At 35.7% G+C, this 16,937-nt stretch overlaps 1 protein-coding gene across 8 annotated transcripts in view; it reads right to left on the reverse strand.

The window, feature by feature from the left end:
* The window catches only part of IDE (insulin degrading enzyme), a 71,476-nt gene that overhangs the window by 48,785 nt on the left and 5,754 nt on the right, over positions 1-16,937 (reverse strand). For 5 of the 8 annotated variants that reach the window (XM_042802885.1, XM_042803917.1, XM_042801955.1 and 2 more), the window contains exons 2-8: positions 11,327-11,511; positions 9,689-9,896; positions 8,708-8,877; positions 5,124-5,246; positions 1,408-1,520; positions 816-978; positions 117-209 (exon numbers count right to left, since the gene is read on the reverse strand). In XM_042802885.1, the coding sequence (XP_042658819.1) occupies positions 117-209; positions 816-978; positions 1,408-1,520; positions 5,124-5,246; positions 8,708-8,877; positions 9,689-9,896; positions 11,327-11,486 (1,030 nt within the window). In that variant the 5' untranslated portion in view covers positions 11,487-11,511. Of the gene's footprint in view, positions 1-116; positions 210-815; positions 979-1,407; positions 1,521-5,123; positions 5,247-8,707; positions 8,878-9,688; positions 9,897-11,326; positions 11,512-14,878; positions 14,986-16,214; positions 16,309-16,937 lie in introns of those variants that run through there. The other 3 variants (XM_042800982.1, XM_042801490.1, XM_042802411.1) reach the window with 2 other exon arrangements.

Raw genomic sequence — 16,937 nt, forward strand, 5'->3', positions numbered from 1 at the left:
CCGGTTAATTAAAATAAATTGGCTTTCAAGCTGTAAACACATTAGTCTCTTTGGATACAAACACAAACCCATCACATTAGGAATAACACGGAATGCAGACACAGTGCTTAACTTACAAAGTCCTTCCTCTGTCAAGTCCACATTAATGATGAAAAACATGAAACCTCTAGCACCTTCCTTCTGTCCTCCAACAAGAGTATTTACCCATCCTATGAAATCAACAAGAAAATATATACATAAACAAATCTGTTACAATTTATGTTACTTTTTATATGCTTCAGCAACTTCTTTTTTTTTCTCTTTTTTAACATTTTGATCACTTAACATGTTTTGCTTCTCTTCCTTAATGCCTACAGCAACAGTGCAAGTTAAACATAACACAAGTCAGACCCAACTGATTTTGTGCTCAGATATATCAAAGTCAAAGCCATTTGGTTACTGGGTAATTTATTTCTGTTGGGAACACAGTAACATAAAGAGAAATTGCAAAAAACACACTCTTACAGTACACTCATAGGAGTCTAAGTCAGTAACTGAATACAGACAGGATCATTATGTCAAAGTTCATGTAACTCTCTAAATAAGGGTAAATAAAAGGGGAGTTCAAGAAATAATAGCTTCAGTAGTCAGATTGCTTGTTATTTATTTATTTTAACCCACTACAGAAACAAAAATTAAGCACAAAATGACTTACAACTCAAATTACTCAAACAGTTGGGGACTTTAACAGAGGTCAATTTTAAGTGAAACATAGCTAAGCTTTAAAGAATTGTGTAATAAGTTACCTTTTAATTCTTTATCTTCAAAAGTCTTACCTTTGGCTTTAAGCTCTGATAAAAGACTCCCTGGGCCTTCATGCCCAATCAGATGACCAAGGTAATGGCCAGGGTTTGATTTATAGTACTTCTGAAGGTCTGGTATAGGAAATGTGACGTAAAGATTTCTAATGTCCTTAATGGGTACCACTTTGTAAAGTTGCTGAGAGGAGGAAAATAAGTAAGGAGATCCATAAAGAAAAGGAAACTCATTATTTTATTAATCTCAGGAGCACATATCATGTTCCCTTCACACACACATACTTTATTACAAACGTATCAACAAAATCTCAGAAGTAAAGGTATGTAAAACTGAGGGCAACACTTCAGCTATTCATGATGCAAACAGGAAGAGAATTAATTATCTCTCAGTTGCTTACAGCTGCAACCAAATGTACAACCTTTATAATAAACTATACAAAACTATACTATACTCAGCATGGAAAGGTGGGTGAAAAATTAAGAAAGAAATACAAACTTAACAGGAACACTGATACAAAGTAGTGAAGTGCACAACGTACTACTGAAACATTAAAAAAAAAAAAAAAAAAATCATTTAAGGTATACACTCCTGATGTACCTCTATACGTACCCGGAGATGTTCTTCTTGGAAAGGATGTTCAGGAAACTCTGGTATAGGGACATTTTTATTCTCTACTTCTGAAAATAACTTTACCACTAAGCAAGTTAGCTCATCCAAGGATTCTAGTATAAAGAAACATTAGAAAAAGCATAATCATTATCTGAAGATTCTGGCAAATTTGGATTTTGTATATTCTTTAGGGGAGACATCAATTATACAGAAAAGTAGTTTCAGTGGTATGATAATTATTAATTTCAGACAGGAATATCTATATTAATACTTGAGTTTTGAACTATAATGTGCTATACGCACTATGCTTATTAAAGAAAGGCTTCAACCATGATTAAAATAAAACCCATAACCAAAACAAAAAAAAAAATCTTTAAATTTTACTGATGAGTCTAAGCTGGAACCGAAGAAAAGACATATTAGATACTGAGCATTTACAAAAACAAACATTCCACAAAAAGCTTAAGGGTCATGGAAATACAGCTGCAAATTTTCCAGACTGGAAGCATCTTTGCCAAAATTTTATTTTATTCAGCATTAGCTCACCTCCAGTACTTCACGTACACTGTGAGCCAAGATCATCTGTCCTCAGTGCCCCAAAATTTCACACATATCTGTGAGCTGTTTAAGCACTTCTACTTGTACATCCATTCTGTTTCAGTCTGTGACTCTAGTACTCTCCAAAAATGAGAGGAAGACCATTTGCAGAAAGAGTTTCACATTGTGCATAAATTCACCTAAATTGACCTATACCATTTCTATTGAAATACTGCCTTCAAATTAGGTATCTGCTTAAAGAAATACATATTGCAACACTTCTCAAAGTGAGAATAAGGTAAGAAAGACTCATCCATCAATTTTTTAGCATATGCCTTTCAAGGGTGGGCGTTGAAGGAAAAACTAGGCATTTCTTGGATGTCTCAAAGTACAACTGTAATCCTCAAAAGATTTCAAAAAGTGGTCACCTTGTTAGTCAAAACAATCCCAGTTAGATTTAGAAAGCGGAATCTTTCCTGCCCAACATATGTGGGCTCCTACACTACACTGAGAGAACCATGCAGGGGAAAAAAAAAAAAAAAAAAAAGCAAACCAAGATGGGTCACTGTATAATAAAATTTTGTGAACCATGTGTAATTGTGTTAGACACCACTATTTTTATCCACATCAGCAAAATACACACTCATTTAAGCTTTACAGCTACAGTGAGGGTTTTCTTTAGGACAGATTTCCAGCTGCCAGGGTGACTCTCACTGAAATAATTTCCATTTAAAAGCCTATGACAGCTGTATTAAAGCTTTGCTTTTGATTAGATAAAAAAATTAATTGAATTTCATTATTTAATTCCAGCAAACTTCTGAATATTTATTACTATTTACTAGAGAAATTATATTCTGATTCCCCCACTACTTTGTACTGACATACAATTTTATTTGTTTTACACTACATATATGAAGTGGTAGGAAAAATCAGAGAATTACTACGCTGCACATAGCTTTAGACATCCATGTATTTCAGAATGAACATGAGTAGAGAGATCATGTTGAATTTCCCACATATTTCTAACTATTTATGTATTAATTAGCCATACTGTTACATTGAGAGCAAGGTATTTCACCAAAGCATTTATGGAATAATGCTAACAAGATTTGGTTTCTGCAGCTTGCTTTCTATGGGTGGAGCTCCATGAAAATAAAAATAAAAAAAAAAAAAAAAAAAAGAGGAAGAACATGGAACTTGTAAATGTTCAAATCTGATGCTAGAGGCAAGCCCTCAGATACCCAAATTGGTCATTAATGTAAATGTAAAGCCTTCTGGAAAGCAACTGCATAATTCTCCTGCTTAAACAAATAACAAAGTGAGAAAAGATATGTCTTTTCTGGGAAAATCAGATGTAACTTTCGTCCAAATAGCACCTCATTATTCAAGTGACAACTACTTAAATATGACAAATAAGGGTAGTTGTATGGCATTTTGTACACATGCAGACTAACAAAAAGCCTGGGAGTTACCTTTCAAATTTTTACTTATTTATTTTGTAAGATTGAAAGGAAAAATCCCAAAGATCAATGTTTCAAAGGCTCCTAATTTTTCTCAATACCGAACTGTTTACAAGGACAACTCACACTGAAAGAATTCAACTGTGGAAAATGACTAGTAAAACAACCTAAATTCAGGATTTCAACAAGAATAATTTTTGTATTTTATAGTAAAAAAAACATAAATATGTCCAAATTGCAGAAATTTTTGAAAAGTAACAGATTTGAAGACTGTTTTCTACATTTTCTTGGTATTTGAAATGCAGATCTTGTTTGTCCTGGAATACAGTTTGTCCAGTAAAGAACTAAAGATACCAGGAAACCTTGAAAACAGAACTGTTAAATAGGGAAGAGAATTTTAATTCAATTGCTTTAAACTCTGATCATTATCTATTTACCTTCAAATAATAAAATATTTTTAAAGAAAATAATTTCTTTTTTTTAACTTTTCTCAGGTTAAGTAAACAGGAAAAAAAAAAAACTGAGATTGGGTAAGCACCTCTTTTAAATAGCAATAAAAATATATTCACAATATTAAAAAATATTTAGAAGCTATTTTCATCAATACCATATTGTTTATTTGCAGAAAGTTTCCACTGCTACCAAGAGAATAAGCAAGGCATTTTCACACATGACATACATCTACATAAAGCCCTACTGATATTACCTACATACCTACTACCAGAATATCTGATACGTCCATCTTTAAAAAAAAAAATTTTTATAAAATTAAGTACATTTTACGGTTCAGCTTGCAACAGTTGAAAAAAAAGAAAACAAAAAACCTTTCACCATATTCCAATCAATATGTGATTTTACAGCAGGTGAGACAAAATAATAAATGCAACTGAAAGGAATTAGGGAGCCTGGAACTGACTCAGTAGTGAGTATATGAAAAACACTTGGATTCAGTTAAGAAGTACAATCCTCATTGTGTTTGCCCACCTTAAAAATCTACAAGAAAACGTGATTCATGTATATGCTATGAGTGAAGTTAAACAGGTACGTTTTTTTAATCATCTTCATACTCAGCATTCTGTAAACAGATAATTGTAAAGGAAGATTTCACTCTGCTAATGAATTTTATTCCATTCATACTCACCATTTGACCATTACTATAAAACAACATACAAATACTAGTCTGCCAGCATATTTTCAAAAAGCAAACAGTTTTCAACACACAGTTATTAAGCTTTTGGCAAATCCATGTAAAATATCTTCTCAATGGTAGAAGATTTTAAGCAGTTGGAACCTCTGTTAAGTTAATTCAGATGTAAACTGAAGTAAAGGCTTTTTATCTAAATGTTAGGTTAGGCTTATCCTTTGATAACACAGAAATTTTTGTAGTGGAAGAGTAACTCCAAAATATTAAAACAGCACCAAAAGCCCTCACATCTGAAACCAGACAGGTGTCAGTCTTCGTAAGACAAATATACAATGACAGCACCTGGTGACTTGATAATGGATTTTAAATTCTCAGTTTAATTTTTCTATTGCAAGTTTATAAACACTTATATTTATACATTTCAAGTTTCTTTGGAGACTTCACTAAACATAAAATTGTTTGGTCAGCCTGTACATGTTTTAGTTTCTACCCCTTCTGTAGATCTTCAGTACACTTCATTTTCTTCAAACATAATTACATGTAAAGTCTTACTCAACCAACAGAACAAAACTCACCTCTTCCTAAGACACAGATAGCCATTAAATTTGATGAATAATAAGTAGAATGGAACTTCAATAGCTCTTGTCTTACATCTATTCCTTCTTTGGTTGGTCTAGTTTCCAGAGTAAGTTTGTTCCCTGTAACATAAATAAAAAGTTAACAATAGTTGATGTTTATGAATTTACAAATCAAAAAGAAAAATATGAATTAATAAATCTGCTTTCCTCCAGATCGATAGTAATTTTAAAAATAATTACTATCCATAATAAGCAAACTGGATCAATACTCTCTCAGCTTATTAGAGACAATAAATACTTCCACACTCAATCTGCACATTTCTAAAAAACTGAGGATGTTTTAGTCTTTGAAATTAATCTTTTTTAATTTAAATGGGTTATTTCAAAGCAATCCAAGTTAACCCAGGCTCTTATTCAGAAGAATAATTTCTCTGCACATTTGGAGTAGGTTTTACTCCCATATACACACTCCTGTCACAGGAAATTATTTGTGGCATTGTGTGCCACTAACTATAGTCTAGTATATTAAATGAAATAAAGAACTGTGTGCCTGGGTTGAGTGAGTGGTGGAGTTTTTTGGTAGCAGGGGAGGGGGTTATTGGGGCGGCCCCCTGTGAGAAGCTTCTCGAAGCTCCCCCAGTTCCAAGTCAGCTCCACTTCTGTTTGGGAAATTGAGCCAATCGGCTGTGCCTCTGCGATAACGTATTTAAGAAGGGACGTGGTGACGAGCAGTGGGAATTGTGAGGAGTTGCTGCAGCTGCATGAACACCAAGGTCAGTGGAGGAACGGAGGAAGAAAGGAGGGGGGGAGGTGTGCCAGGAGCAGAGACCCCCCTGTATCCTGTGGGGAGACAGGCAGGGTGGCCCCCCCCTGCCACCCATGAAGATCTACGGTGGAGCAGACATTGATTTATGGCCTGTTGCTCCTGCTCGCAAGATCAAGGTTCTGTGCCCGAAGAAGGCCGGGGTCTCATGGGAAAAGGTAGCCCCGCTGCTGTAATTCAGTGCTGGAAGGATTTCAGCATGCGGGGGTGTCCCACGCCGGAGCAGCTCGGGAAGGGCTGCAGCCAGTGGGAGAGAATCCAGTCGGAAGGAAGTTAGTGACCCATGACGGAGCAGTGTGGGGAACGCTGTGGCCAATGGGAGGAATTCAAGTCGGAGAAAGTTTGTGAAGGACTGTCTGCTGTGAGAGGGGGACCACGATGGAGCAGGAGGAACAAGTTTCGGACACTCCCCTCACCGAACATGAAGGAAGTGGCAGCACTGACTGCACCCCAGGCTGCCAATCAGGCCTAAACCACAACAAACTGCTAACTTACAAGTATGATTTGTAAACTGTGACTGTTCAGCTTCTGCTTCACAAATACCTGAGCTGTTGCTGCAGTAGAGATACACAACTAGAGTACAACTCTCCCTGAATAAGCCCATAAGCAGAAGATACCAAACTTTTTCCTTTAAGTTATTCTCCTGTTAATTAGTGCAATCTTTACATCAACATCAAGCTTTCAATAATTTTCTCTAAAGACATACTCTACATTTATACTCAAAGCAGAACTTGTGTTTAGTAAAGGCAAGAACTTGAAACAACAGCAAAATTAGAGTCTAGATTTTAATCAATTCCATTTCCCATTACTACACACACACACAAAATGGTCAACAGAATCTACAGATCAGAACTGTAACCCAATACTCTATTTGTTATCTTCGAGATCAGTAACTCCCTTAAGTAACAACCAGACCCAGGTACAGAAGAGAGCAAGAGACAAGGAGGAAAAGAATAAGGCAGGAAAATTCAGCAGAAAAGTTGACTTGTGTGTTTATAGGAAAAACAGCAAGAAAGAGAGAAAAGATAGGGAAAGCATGCCTGCTATGCATATATACACAGTGCACAAATCCTACAATTACAGATATAGTACGAATCAGTGAGGCAAAATTAGCTACATAAATAAGACTAGTGTATTGTCCAGATGTTTGGTGATTAGATACAAGTCTAATTACAACACAACAGTCAACAAATCATCATAGAGAGGCTGCCTGAAGCAATATATTGCTTTAATTTTCAAAGTTCACATGTGAGTAAAATCAACGATTCTTAATGACACCTAAAAAGGATAATTAGGGTATCATGTTTAAAATATTTTGTCCATATTCATCACCATCTGCACACAAATGAAATGCAGAAGTTTTAGATACCCTACTGTGTGTTTTCCCACAGAAACAATAGAGGATAAATAAATAAAATATAAAATAAAAGGATAAAGCTTTAATTCAGTAACTGTGCTGTACTGGAGTACATTAAGAGGTAACAGTCAGAAGATACCTTGTAGATGTAGGAAAATGAACACTAGACAGTATAAAATTGCCTGGAGAAAGTACTTGTACTTGACACTGTTGAAGGTACTGATGGAGAAGAATTATCATCACAGGCATTAATTCAGGGAGATGGGTGAAGGGTATCTGGGGGTAAAATGTACATTCCAACAAGAAAAATGGAAAATTAAGGTGCATTTGTTTCTCTGGACAAAGGGTAATTGAAGGTTTGCTGGAAAAACAGGCTACACAGCAATGAGGAGTGACATCAAATTGATCCATTCCTGTATTCTGCTAGACTAACATCTCAGCTGGTCAAAAGGAAATAATAAGAAGGATATCAACTTCAATTGTCATGAAAACTGTATCACAGTTGTCATCCTCTTTGGGTAAATAAAAACCATTAAAGCTGGGCTCTACTTCTGCAAAGTCAGATCTACAGGAAGGCTATGTGCTACTTCAGAATCAGAGTCTGATCTAAGAAAAGGTGAGTATGACTACTGCCACTGAATTCGAGCACATTTCAGCTATTTTACCCATGAAAATGTTTCACTTGTGTCAGCTATAAAACCTTCTTAAGTTGTACAAAACTCTTTCTGGAACTTTTACTTACATTTTCTGAGCGTTATATAAAAATTAAATAATCTCTTCAGATGCTTTTTAATTTGAGGTTTTGAGGTGTTTATGTCAAATTGGTACTAAGCCTTCTGTGAAAAATAAAGCCTGAAAAAACCTACAGCCTAAAATTGGGATTTGTTCAAGATCATTTTATCTATCCATCTACTACTGTTGTGTTTTATGCTTAAGATTTTGTTTTTATATTCTTACTCGGTAATTTTCATGCTACCCTGCTGATCTTTCTGATTCCACCTAGTCACTGTCATCTAGTCCGAATGCAATACTAGTTAGCAAAAAGAGCATGTGGCTAACAACAATTTAAACATTGTCCATTCACTTCGTTATGCACGAAAACTTAAGAGTACCAAATTATGATGAATCCCATAATTGGAAAACAGCCTTCACTGCAGTAATTATCAAAATCATAAAGGATGCTTCATCACTGTACTGCAAGTCTTGGATCACTCTGTTTCCTATGTTTTTGTCTAGCCAGTGTTTGGTCTTCCACGTGGAAAATGTGATAAAGCACCATAATAAATGTGTATGGAGAGGAAAATAAGGGAATTGTTTCAGTCTGTCCTTAACAACTTTATATAAACAATAATACTATGCATGTTACACAGAACTCCAATGGATAATTATATTCTGACAAACCTGTTCCAAATTTACTGAAAGGATGATTGGGGTTTCCAGTAGCCTTCTCCAACTGAAACAACCTCCAGGCATCATTCATCAGATTCTTCTCGTGCTCAGAATCAACAGCATTCACTTCCCTGTCTTTGCAGCTTTCATCAAACAAAGGGCACAGGAAAAACTGGGCAAATCTAAACAGAAGAATTTTAATTCAAGTCAAGAGTACTGTATATAAATGGTTTCAAAAAATTACGAAGCTTGGTAGCTCCTGAAAACAGGTGAATATATTATTTTCTTAATGCAGAACTTAGAAATTCTTTGACAGTTTTGACACTGATTCACTCTATTTCTCAATGTCTTTATCTATAAATGCAGACAACAACATATCTATCATATAAGATATAAGGATCAAGGATCTTGCATCATAATTCATATACTGAGAATTTCTAATGCTTTGAAGTTTAGTTGCAAGAGGCTCATAAACTCAGAAATCAAATCAGTCTTGTCAGACATCCAGAGAAAATCCAAAGGGAAAATCCACTCTTGATCTCACTGACTACGCATCTTTCAATTTCTGTCCCCTCCCACAAAAGCCAGGGATTTCAGTGAGTTGCTTTTACTAAAAGCATCCTAATATATTTTTAGACTTCATCCTTCTGTTGCTATTAATGAAATAAGGACCCTATGAGAAGCATAGTATTTGATTATGCAGTCAGAGTATTTGCATAATGCATAAGTTCACGATCATATTCTGTGCCTCACATTTCCAAGAATATTCAATGTAAACACAACCTTTTAACTTAAAAAAATCTGCCTCAATGAAGAACTCTGCTAGTTGAAAAGATCTGAGCAAAATTTTTGAACTGAAAAATATCTGGTATTAGTTTTAACAAAAGACAGTGTGCTCTCAACCCTTTCTTTAACATCATAATGTTAAAACTATCAAAAATCGTTTACACCATAACACCTATATATCAAAAAATTAAATATAGAAGAGTTTACCTGTCTAGTGCTCCTTCTAGATGTTCATGTGACACATCAAAGTAATAGTTGGTATGTTCTCCACTCGTGAAAGCATTTGAGCTCCCAGCATGCTCACTAAGGAATTGGCTATACTCATTCTCTTTTGGATATTTCTTGGTTCCCAGGAACAGCATATGCTCACAAAAATGACTAAGCCCAGCAATGTTGGGGGGATCAGACAAGGATCCTGCAGGAAGAGAAATTTCACGTAAGCATTCATAAAAAGTAATACTAAATTGTTAAGTCTTTTAAAGTGCTTTGCATTATAGTATGTTGCCTCAGGCTTTTATATCAATTCTGTATATGTAAGCAGACACTTGTGCAACTATCATCAACTAAACTCAATCTTAAATTAAAAAAAAAAAAAAAAATTAGGATGAGTAGCTGAACCAATTATTGTCTCAGATTGCCTCTCCAAATCAGCCTGCATTGCCTTATCGAGACAATTTTTCAATTGAAGTCCATGACTCATAATCTGTAAAGACCTGGCAGATCATAATGTTCTGACTTCCATACCTTGACTTTAATAACTGCACTGTGTTAAAAGGCAGCAACTGCCAACCACAATTAAGGAGGTATTTATCCTGTGGTTTATAGGACAAGTGATAACCTGTAATTGCCTGAACACAAGCAGCTATTGGTGACCAGCTAGAAGGCGTGAAGGCAGACAGATTAAATGGCAATAACAATGTGCAAGAATAGAAGCCAGAAAAATGGAAGTTTGAGTCTGGCAGTCCTGCTCTGGAATGTGCAATGATGCGCAATGGGAGAGTAGAGATGAAGGCAACAGATACATCTTCTCCAATACATGTGCAGGAACTGGATGCTGCAGTTCACTATTACTGTCATAGTACCTAATAAAACCACATTTGGGTTCCTCTGAACCAGATAATGATTTGTGACAGCCATCTCCATTAAGAAAAAAAGGCTAGAAGTTTTCTAAGTTACCCTACTACTTCTGTCCTAACACCAACAGCACCAAGTGCTCCAAACTACAAACATGGCAAGAGGATGCTTAAGGTAATGAGTAAGGGTGCTTAGGTAATGTGTGCGTGCATCATACTTCCCAAGCAACCGAGAAACTAAACAAGCTTCAGAAATACTCCAGATATAAGAAAAGGTTTCCATTATTCCAAAGACTCAAAGTAACTGCCTTCCCCCTCTATTTCCAGTATTTCTGTTTGCACACTTAAGCATCACTGGAGTTAGGGAGTGCCTTTCCAGCTCCTCCAGCACTACAGCATTTTCTCATCTCTACACATCAACAACTTAACATGAAAAAAAGAAAAGTCTGACATGACAGATGGAGCTGTCTGAAATAATTGCACTCACACCCGCCCCTTTTTTGCTTACGAAAGATCTTTCATAACACAAAACTTAATCGTTAAAAAGTCTTTCTACTGACTGAGCTACACTTGAGTAAACACACAGAAAATAAAATAATTTAATTAGCTCTAATAATTTTCAACCTGATGTGTCAAAGAATTAAACAAACTTTAAATTACAATAAAAGGCTAGGCTGACAACTGGATAGAACTCCCATCAGTTTATTTGCAATAATGATACCAAAACTTATTTTTATTAATGACATACTGAACAAGCGCATGCATTAAATACCTATGTGCACATCAAGTGCTGCTGAAGATTTATCTGTGGTGGGGTCACTAATGAGAAGAGCTTTGATGCCATTTGCCAATTCCAGTCCACGATATTCTCGTTTATCCTCAGGTGATTTGATAATTTCATTTGTTATTCTCTTAATAGCTGGATTGTTCATTTTGTTGTTTGTCTCCTTCTGAAATCTTAAAGAAAACAGAAGAAATTTCACTTATTATTTTCACTGAAGCCCTGCAAATATTTTTATATTATGTTAGAGAATACTGGGCAATACTGACAAAAAGAAATCTAGTTCTGCACAAGACTCCAAAGACTGGCCTAAAAGTATAGTTCAGATCCTGAGAGATACTGCTGCTAAAACAAAAAAAAAAAAAAAAAACAAAGGCCAAGCAACATGATAGAATTGTAGATCATGTAATTGAATGTTTCAAGTTTCATACTAAGTAATTAAAAAAAAACCCAAACAACTTAGTAAAGAAATATCATCCCCCCTATTCAATTATGATAAATATTAAATTAAATTAAGCATACATTGCTATCTCAAGCATACTTTCAGGTTTCAGGAAAGTATTTCATGTGTCTGAACTTGTGTTTATATTATGAATGTTGTAACTTTGCAGCTGTCAGATAAACAACATTTTACTAATAAACCACTGGATTTGTACACTCAAGCAATAAAGAGTGACATCATTTACAATATTGCCATAAAAATACAAATACACTGCAGAATTGCCATGATAAACAGGAATAGACTGTGTCACGTTTAAAATTCTACTATTAGTTTAACAGACATACTAAGAAACATGCTTCCTTAATGGCAAAATTTTGAAATGCTAAGAAACTAAATGCAATTCTGAAACAATAAACTCTGGTTATTCAATTACTTTACATGTCAAGTGAGAAGGTTAAGTGATTCAGCCTTGGACATTTGGGGAGGTGGAGTGGAACCACTTGGCTGCATGTTAGAAAAAAACAAACAAACAAAAAAATACCAACACAAAAAAAAACCCAAACAACATCCGTGCACACACAGAGGATAAAAGCAAACCCCAGAAACAGGAAACTGGAGTGCTCTGCTCTGAGCCAATCACGCAGTGTGTGCCTGTCTGTAAGAGCCACTGAAATCTAACCCTGTTTACAGGAAGGGTTTTAGAACAGGGCCTGTTATGAATATACAGTACCAACCAAACTCAGTATTTTCCTGCAGTAAAATGTTGCTTGTCACATTGCCAAGTAACTTACTACATGAGCTTCATTAGTTGTTGCTGAACTGATTTCACTTACAAAGAAAACCAGATCTAAATCTAACTCCCCACCACAATACATCCGTGGAGGCATAAGCAATTCTATACATTTGTTTTGGTATCACACATATAACAAGGAGTTTCACAATATTTACTTTTCCATTTCCAGGTTGTACAGTTGAAGGAACATCATCCAAGTTTTAAGACTATATACAAGCTGTAAGACTGTATGGGATGTGGAACATAAATGACTGCACAGTCCTCAACATACTTATTCTTTCAGGTCTTCAGTGGCTTGCCAATCAACTGCATACTCGATGTTACCAGATATACAACAAAAAACTTTGGAAATTAAAATCTGATTATAGATTTTATTTACAGTTTACAATCACAAATGAAAAAGTCAGCTAATAAAATCTCCTCCCTAAAATACTGTATCATTCTCAAAACTGGAAGCAGTTCTGCAAGCTACTGTAGCTCTGGATTACCTCCTTCCCATTTATTCATGTGATTCTATGTTATAAAAACAACAACCAACTTGAAGGCAGCAGATGTACAGAGATCACTGTTGGTGTTATATACTATAGTAAGGCTGATAAAGAGCTCGTTATTAACGGTATGTTAAGGATATAAAGCTTATGAAGATAATATCTACAGTAGAATTAGTGAAAAACAATGTTTCACAAACAGAAAATTAAGATTTTCCCTATAGTTGAGTGAAAGTTTGTACAAGACTAGATTTATGCTTGAGGAAGGAGATACATAAGAAAAGACTAGGAGAATATATTGTTAAAAAGAAAACAGTAAAGTAAGCATTAGATCCTTGAATACTTTTGAAAGAAGTAAAGAAAGAAGTTTACTTTGGAACTTTTATATAGACCTAAGTTATAATGTGCCCTTGTATGAAAGAAAGCAAATTACAAACAGGAATTATAATCCAAATAAAAAAAATAGAAGCACTGAATACAGAAAGCATTAATGAATAATCAGAATATTAATGTCTCTAAGCAAGAGCCATAAACAACATGAAGTAACTTTTTTAAAAGGGCAGCTCAATGCATTTTAGAAGGAAATACTTCCACTAGCAAAACATGGTTCTCACACTATGAATTACTTTTTTAAAAAGTGCAGTTGAACATAATCACTAAACAGTAACTGAAATGCTGAATTTAAATTTAAATATCTACACTCTCATTTAAACCTGTCATTTATCCACTAGTTTAACCCTGTAGTCAGGCTAATCCTGCTTGGAGTATCTATGGGCTTCCTTCCTCTGAATAAAATGTAGATAACATTCAAAAACAAAGTACAGCAAGTACAGCAACATCTATGTTTCTCTGTATCAACAGCACTGATATAATCCATGTTTATGATTTTAAAAATGCTCCTTGATCAGAGTCCTGGGTAGAAATCATCATCTAGAATCATAGAATGGTTTGGGTTGGAAGGGGCCTTAAAGACCACCTAGTTCCAACCCCCCTGCCACGGGCAGGGACACCGTCCACCAGACCAGGTTACCCAAAGCCCCGTCCAACCTGGCCTTGAACCCTTCCAGGGAGGGGGCAGCCACAGCTTCTCTGGGCAACCCGTGCCAGTGCCCTGCCACCCTCACAGTAAAGAATTTCTTCCTTATATATAGTCTAAATCTACCCTCTTTCAGTTTAAAACTGTTACCCTTCATCCTATCACTACACTCCCTGATAAAGAGTCCCTCCCCATCTTCCCTGTAGCCCCCTTTAAGCACTGGAAGGCCACTATAAGGTCTCCCCGGGGCCTGCTCTTCTCCAGCTGAACAACCCCAACTCTCCCAGCCTGTCCTCACAGGGGAGGTGCTCCAGCCCCCTGATCATCTTTGTGGCCTCCTCTGGACCTGCTCAAGCAGATCCATGTCCTTCTTATGTTGGGGGCCCCAGAGCTGGACACAGCACTGCAGGGGGGTCTCATAAGAGCAATGTAGAGGGGGAGAGTCACCTCTCTCAACCTGCTAGCCAGGATATTCTACTAAACTTGCGATGCTGTGTAAAATTTATGAAGTGAGAATAGATACTACTTTTCACAGATGAAAATCAGTAACTAAACTGTTCTTAATTGCATTTCACTTGCACACAATTCTATTGGGTTGACAAATGTAAGTATTAAGGAGACCAAGTAGGTGTCTCAATCTCCTGATTTCACCTATGCTAAGGAACACCTATCACTTGGTTTCCAGCTAAAATATTCCATCTCATAAAGATACTAGTTGCTTATCACAAAATGCATATATACTATAAACGTCTCAAGGGGGTTTTTTTAAATGTTATACAATTACCTTGTCATCTGATATCTCCTTGTTATTTCTACACATCATTAAGTCACAGAACTTCACTGTTTGTTCAGATGACTCATCTTTCCAACGTGATTCACCAAATTATGCAGATTCTGTGAAATCTTAAGAGATTTCAATTGATGTCTTGTAAAGCTGTACACCTCCACTTCATTTTACTATCATTCCCTACTTCTGCTTCCTTCATAGACTACCTCTGGCTTCGTAGTCAAATTTCAGTACAGGAAAAATCTATCATTTTCAAAAGGTCAAAATCAGTAATTAAGCCTTCAAACCGAGGACTTAAATGTGTATCTCCGTCTTCATTGTTATTTCAATGGGTATTGTGAATACAATATTCTTTACAACTTCAAATGGGTTTGCATGATTAACCCACAATAATTTCCCTGCAATCTAAATTGCAGTACCAGACAACTCATATAAAAGCAAGAGCAGATCAACTATGGAATAGTCCTGTAAGGCAACAAGTCAGAAGAACAAGACCAATACCTTTCTGCCTAAGTACCGTTCCTCCTGGTGCTACGTTACTATAATACAATAGCTAGAAAAGAAAATTTCACTTCTGTATTTATACAATGACTTTTTCTTACAGGAGTAAACTGTAAGATATAATATTTAATATTCCCTCATATGACTGCTTTTCTGTGCAACTTTGAAGTTCTCTAAGTGCAGTTGCTTTATAACAATACCGTGTTCTATTCTTTCACACAAGAATCCTAAAACACTACAAACTACTTTTTGACACTAGAACTGTTTTTGACCAGAGGAAAAAAATTACAGAAACGGAAAGAATCCTGAATTTCTTGTGGGTTTTTGAGAAGTAGCTTAATTCCTAAAGTCATGTTCAGACACCACCCTGAAGTACATGTGCTATATCTACTTCCTATGCTGTCATTATAGTGAGCATTGGATGATGATGGTCAGTAGAAAAGAAACTTATCCACAAATTAGATGCTGTTTATTGCAGAGCTAATATCCTAACAAAAACGTCATTAAAAGAAATACTGTCATACTACTTTCACCAAACAGAAGCAACAGACAAAGACCCAATAAAGCAAAGACAGCAGGAACAAATACAGATCATTACTGTAGCACTACAAATTCTTCCACTGCCGCAAAAATTACAGGTGGCAAGATGACAGAACTTGAAAGAAAAAGAAAAAAGAATGCGAATGTCTGAACTTCGAGCAGTGTTCCTATTCAATGACTAGGGAACACTAAACATTCTTCCTCATCCTCAAAATTACTTCACTTGTATAAGAACAGTTTCAGTTAAAACAGATGCTGAATTTTAAACTATAGCCCCCTGAAGTGAAATTACATTCTATTTTTTGAGGCCCCGTTTTTGTAACGATTTCCAGGCAGGCAGTCCATTGGAAACAGCAAGGCTCTCTAGGGATGCCAGGTTCCTCCACCTGCAAACAGAGTATTATAGAGTGGGATTAAGTGATATATGATTCTTTCAAAGTAATTTTAGTAAACTTAATTAAAAATTAGCCAGTGTAGTCAAATCTAAGTTCAATGTTTGAACAATTAAAGCACCATATTTGAAAACTAATTAACAGCAACTCCTGGGGGTTGTTTCAACGCAAGAATATAACTAGCTAATAAAAATATGACCCCCAAAGCACAAACTCCAAAGCACTTTTCAACATTTTTTTTTGCCATGACAGGCTGCACATATTTAAGTCAAATGCTGATATATAGGTCTGAGCCAGATGAATAGCTACGAACATTGATCAGATTGAAGTAACCAGATGAATGGCAACAGTTACCAGCTCAGCAAATCTTGATGTTTGCTTTTTATTTTTATCAGTCTTAAAATTTGGGGTTTGCTTGAAGCTTTTACACAACTGAACCCAAATACTTCTATGGACACACCTGTGGGTGTTACTACATACATACTTTAAGTTCACGCTTGTATATACTAGAATCTGAATTGCTCCTGGTTTTCAACTCATGTTTCATCTGTCTTGAATACACTCCATATGCTATGTTGACCACAATATAATTGTTATTCTAGTTCAAACTGTGTCCTTGAAAC

This window comes from Tyto alba, unplaced genomic scaffold (genome assembly GCF_018691265.1).
Source record: "Tyto alba isolate M040663 unplaced genomic scaffold, T.alba_DEE_v4.0 Super-Scaffold_1, whole genome shotgun sequence".
In the NCBI taxonomy this organism is placed as follows: domain Eukaryota; kingdom Metazoa; phylum Chordata; class Aves; order Strigiformes; family Tytonidae; genus Tyto; species Tyto alba.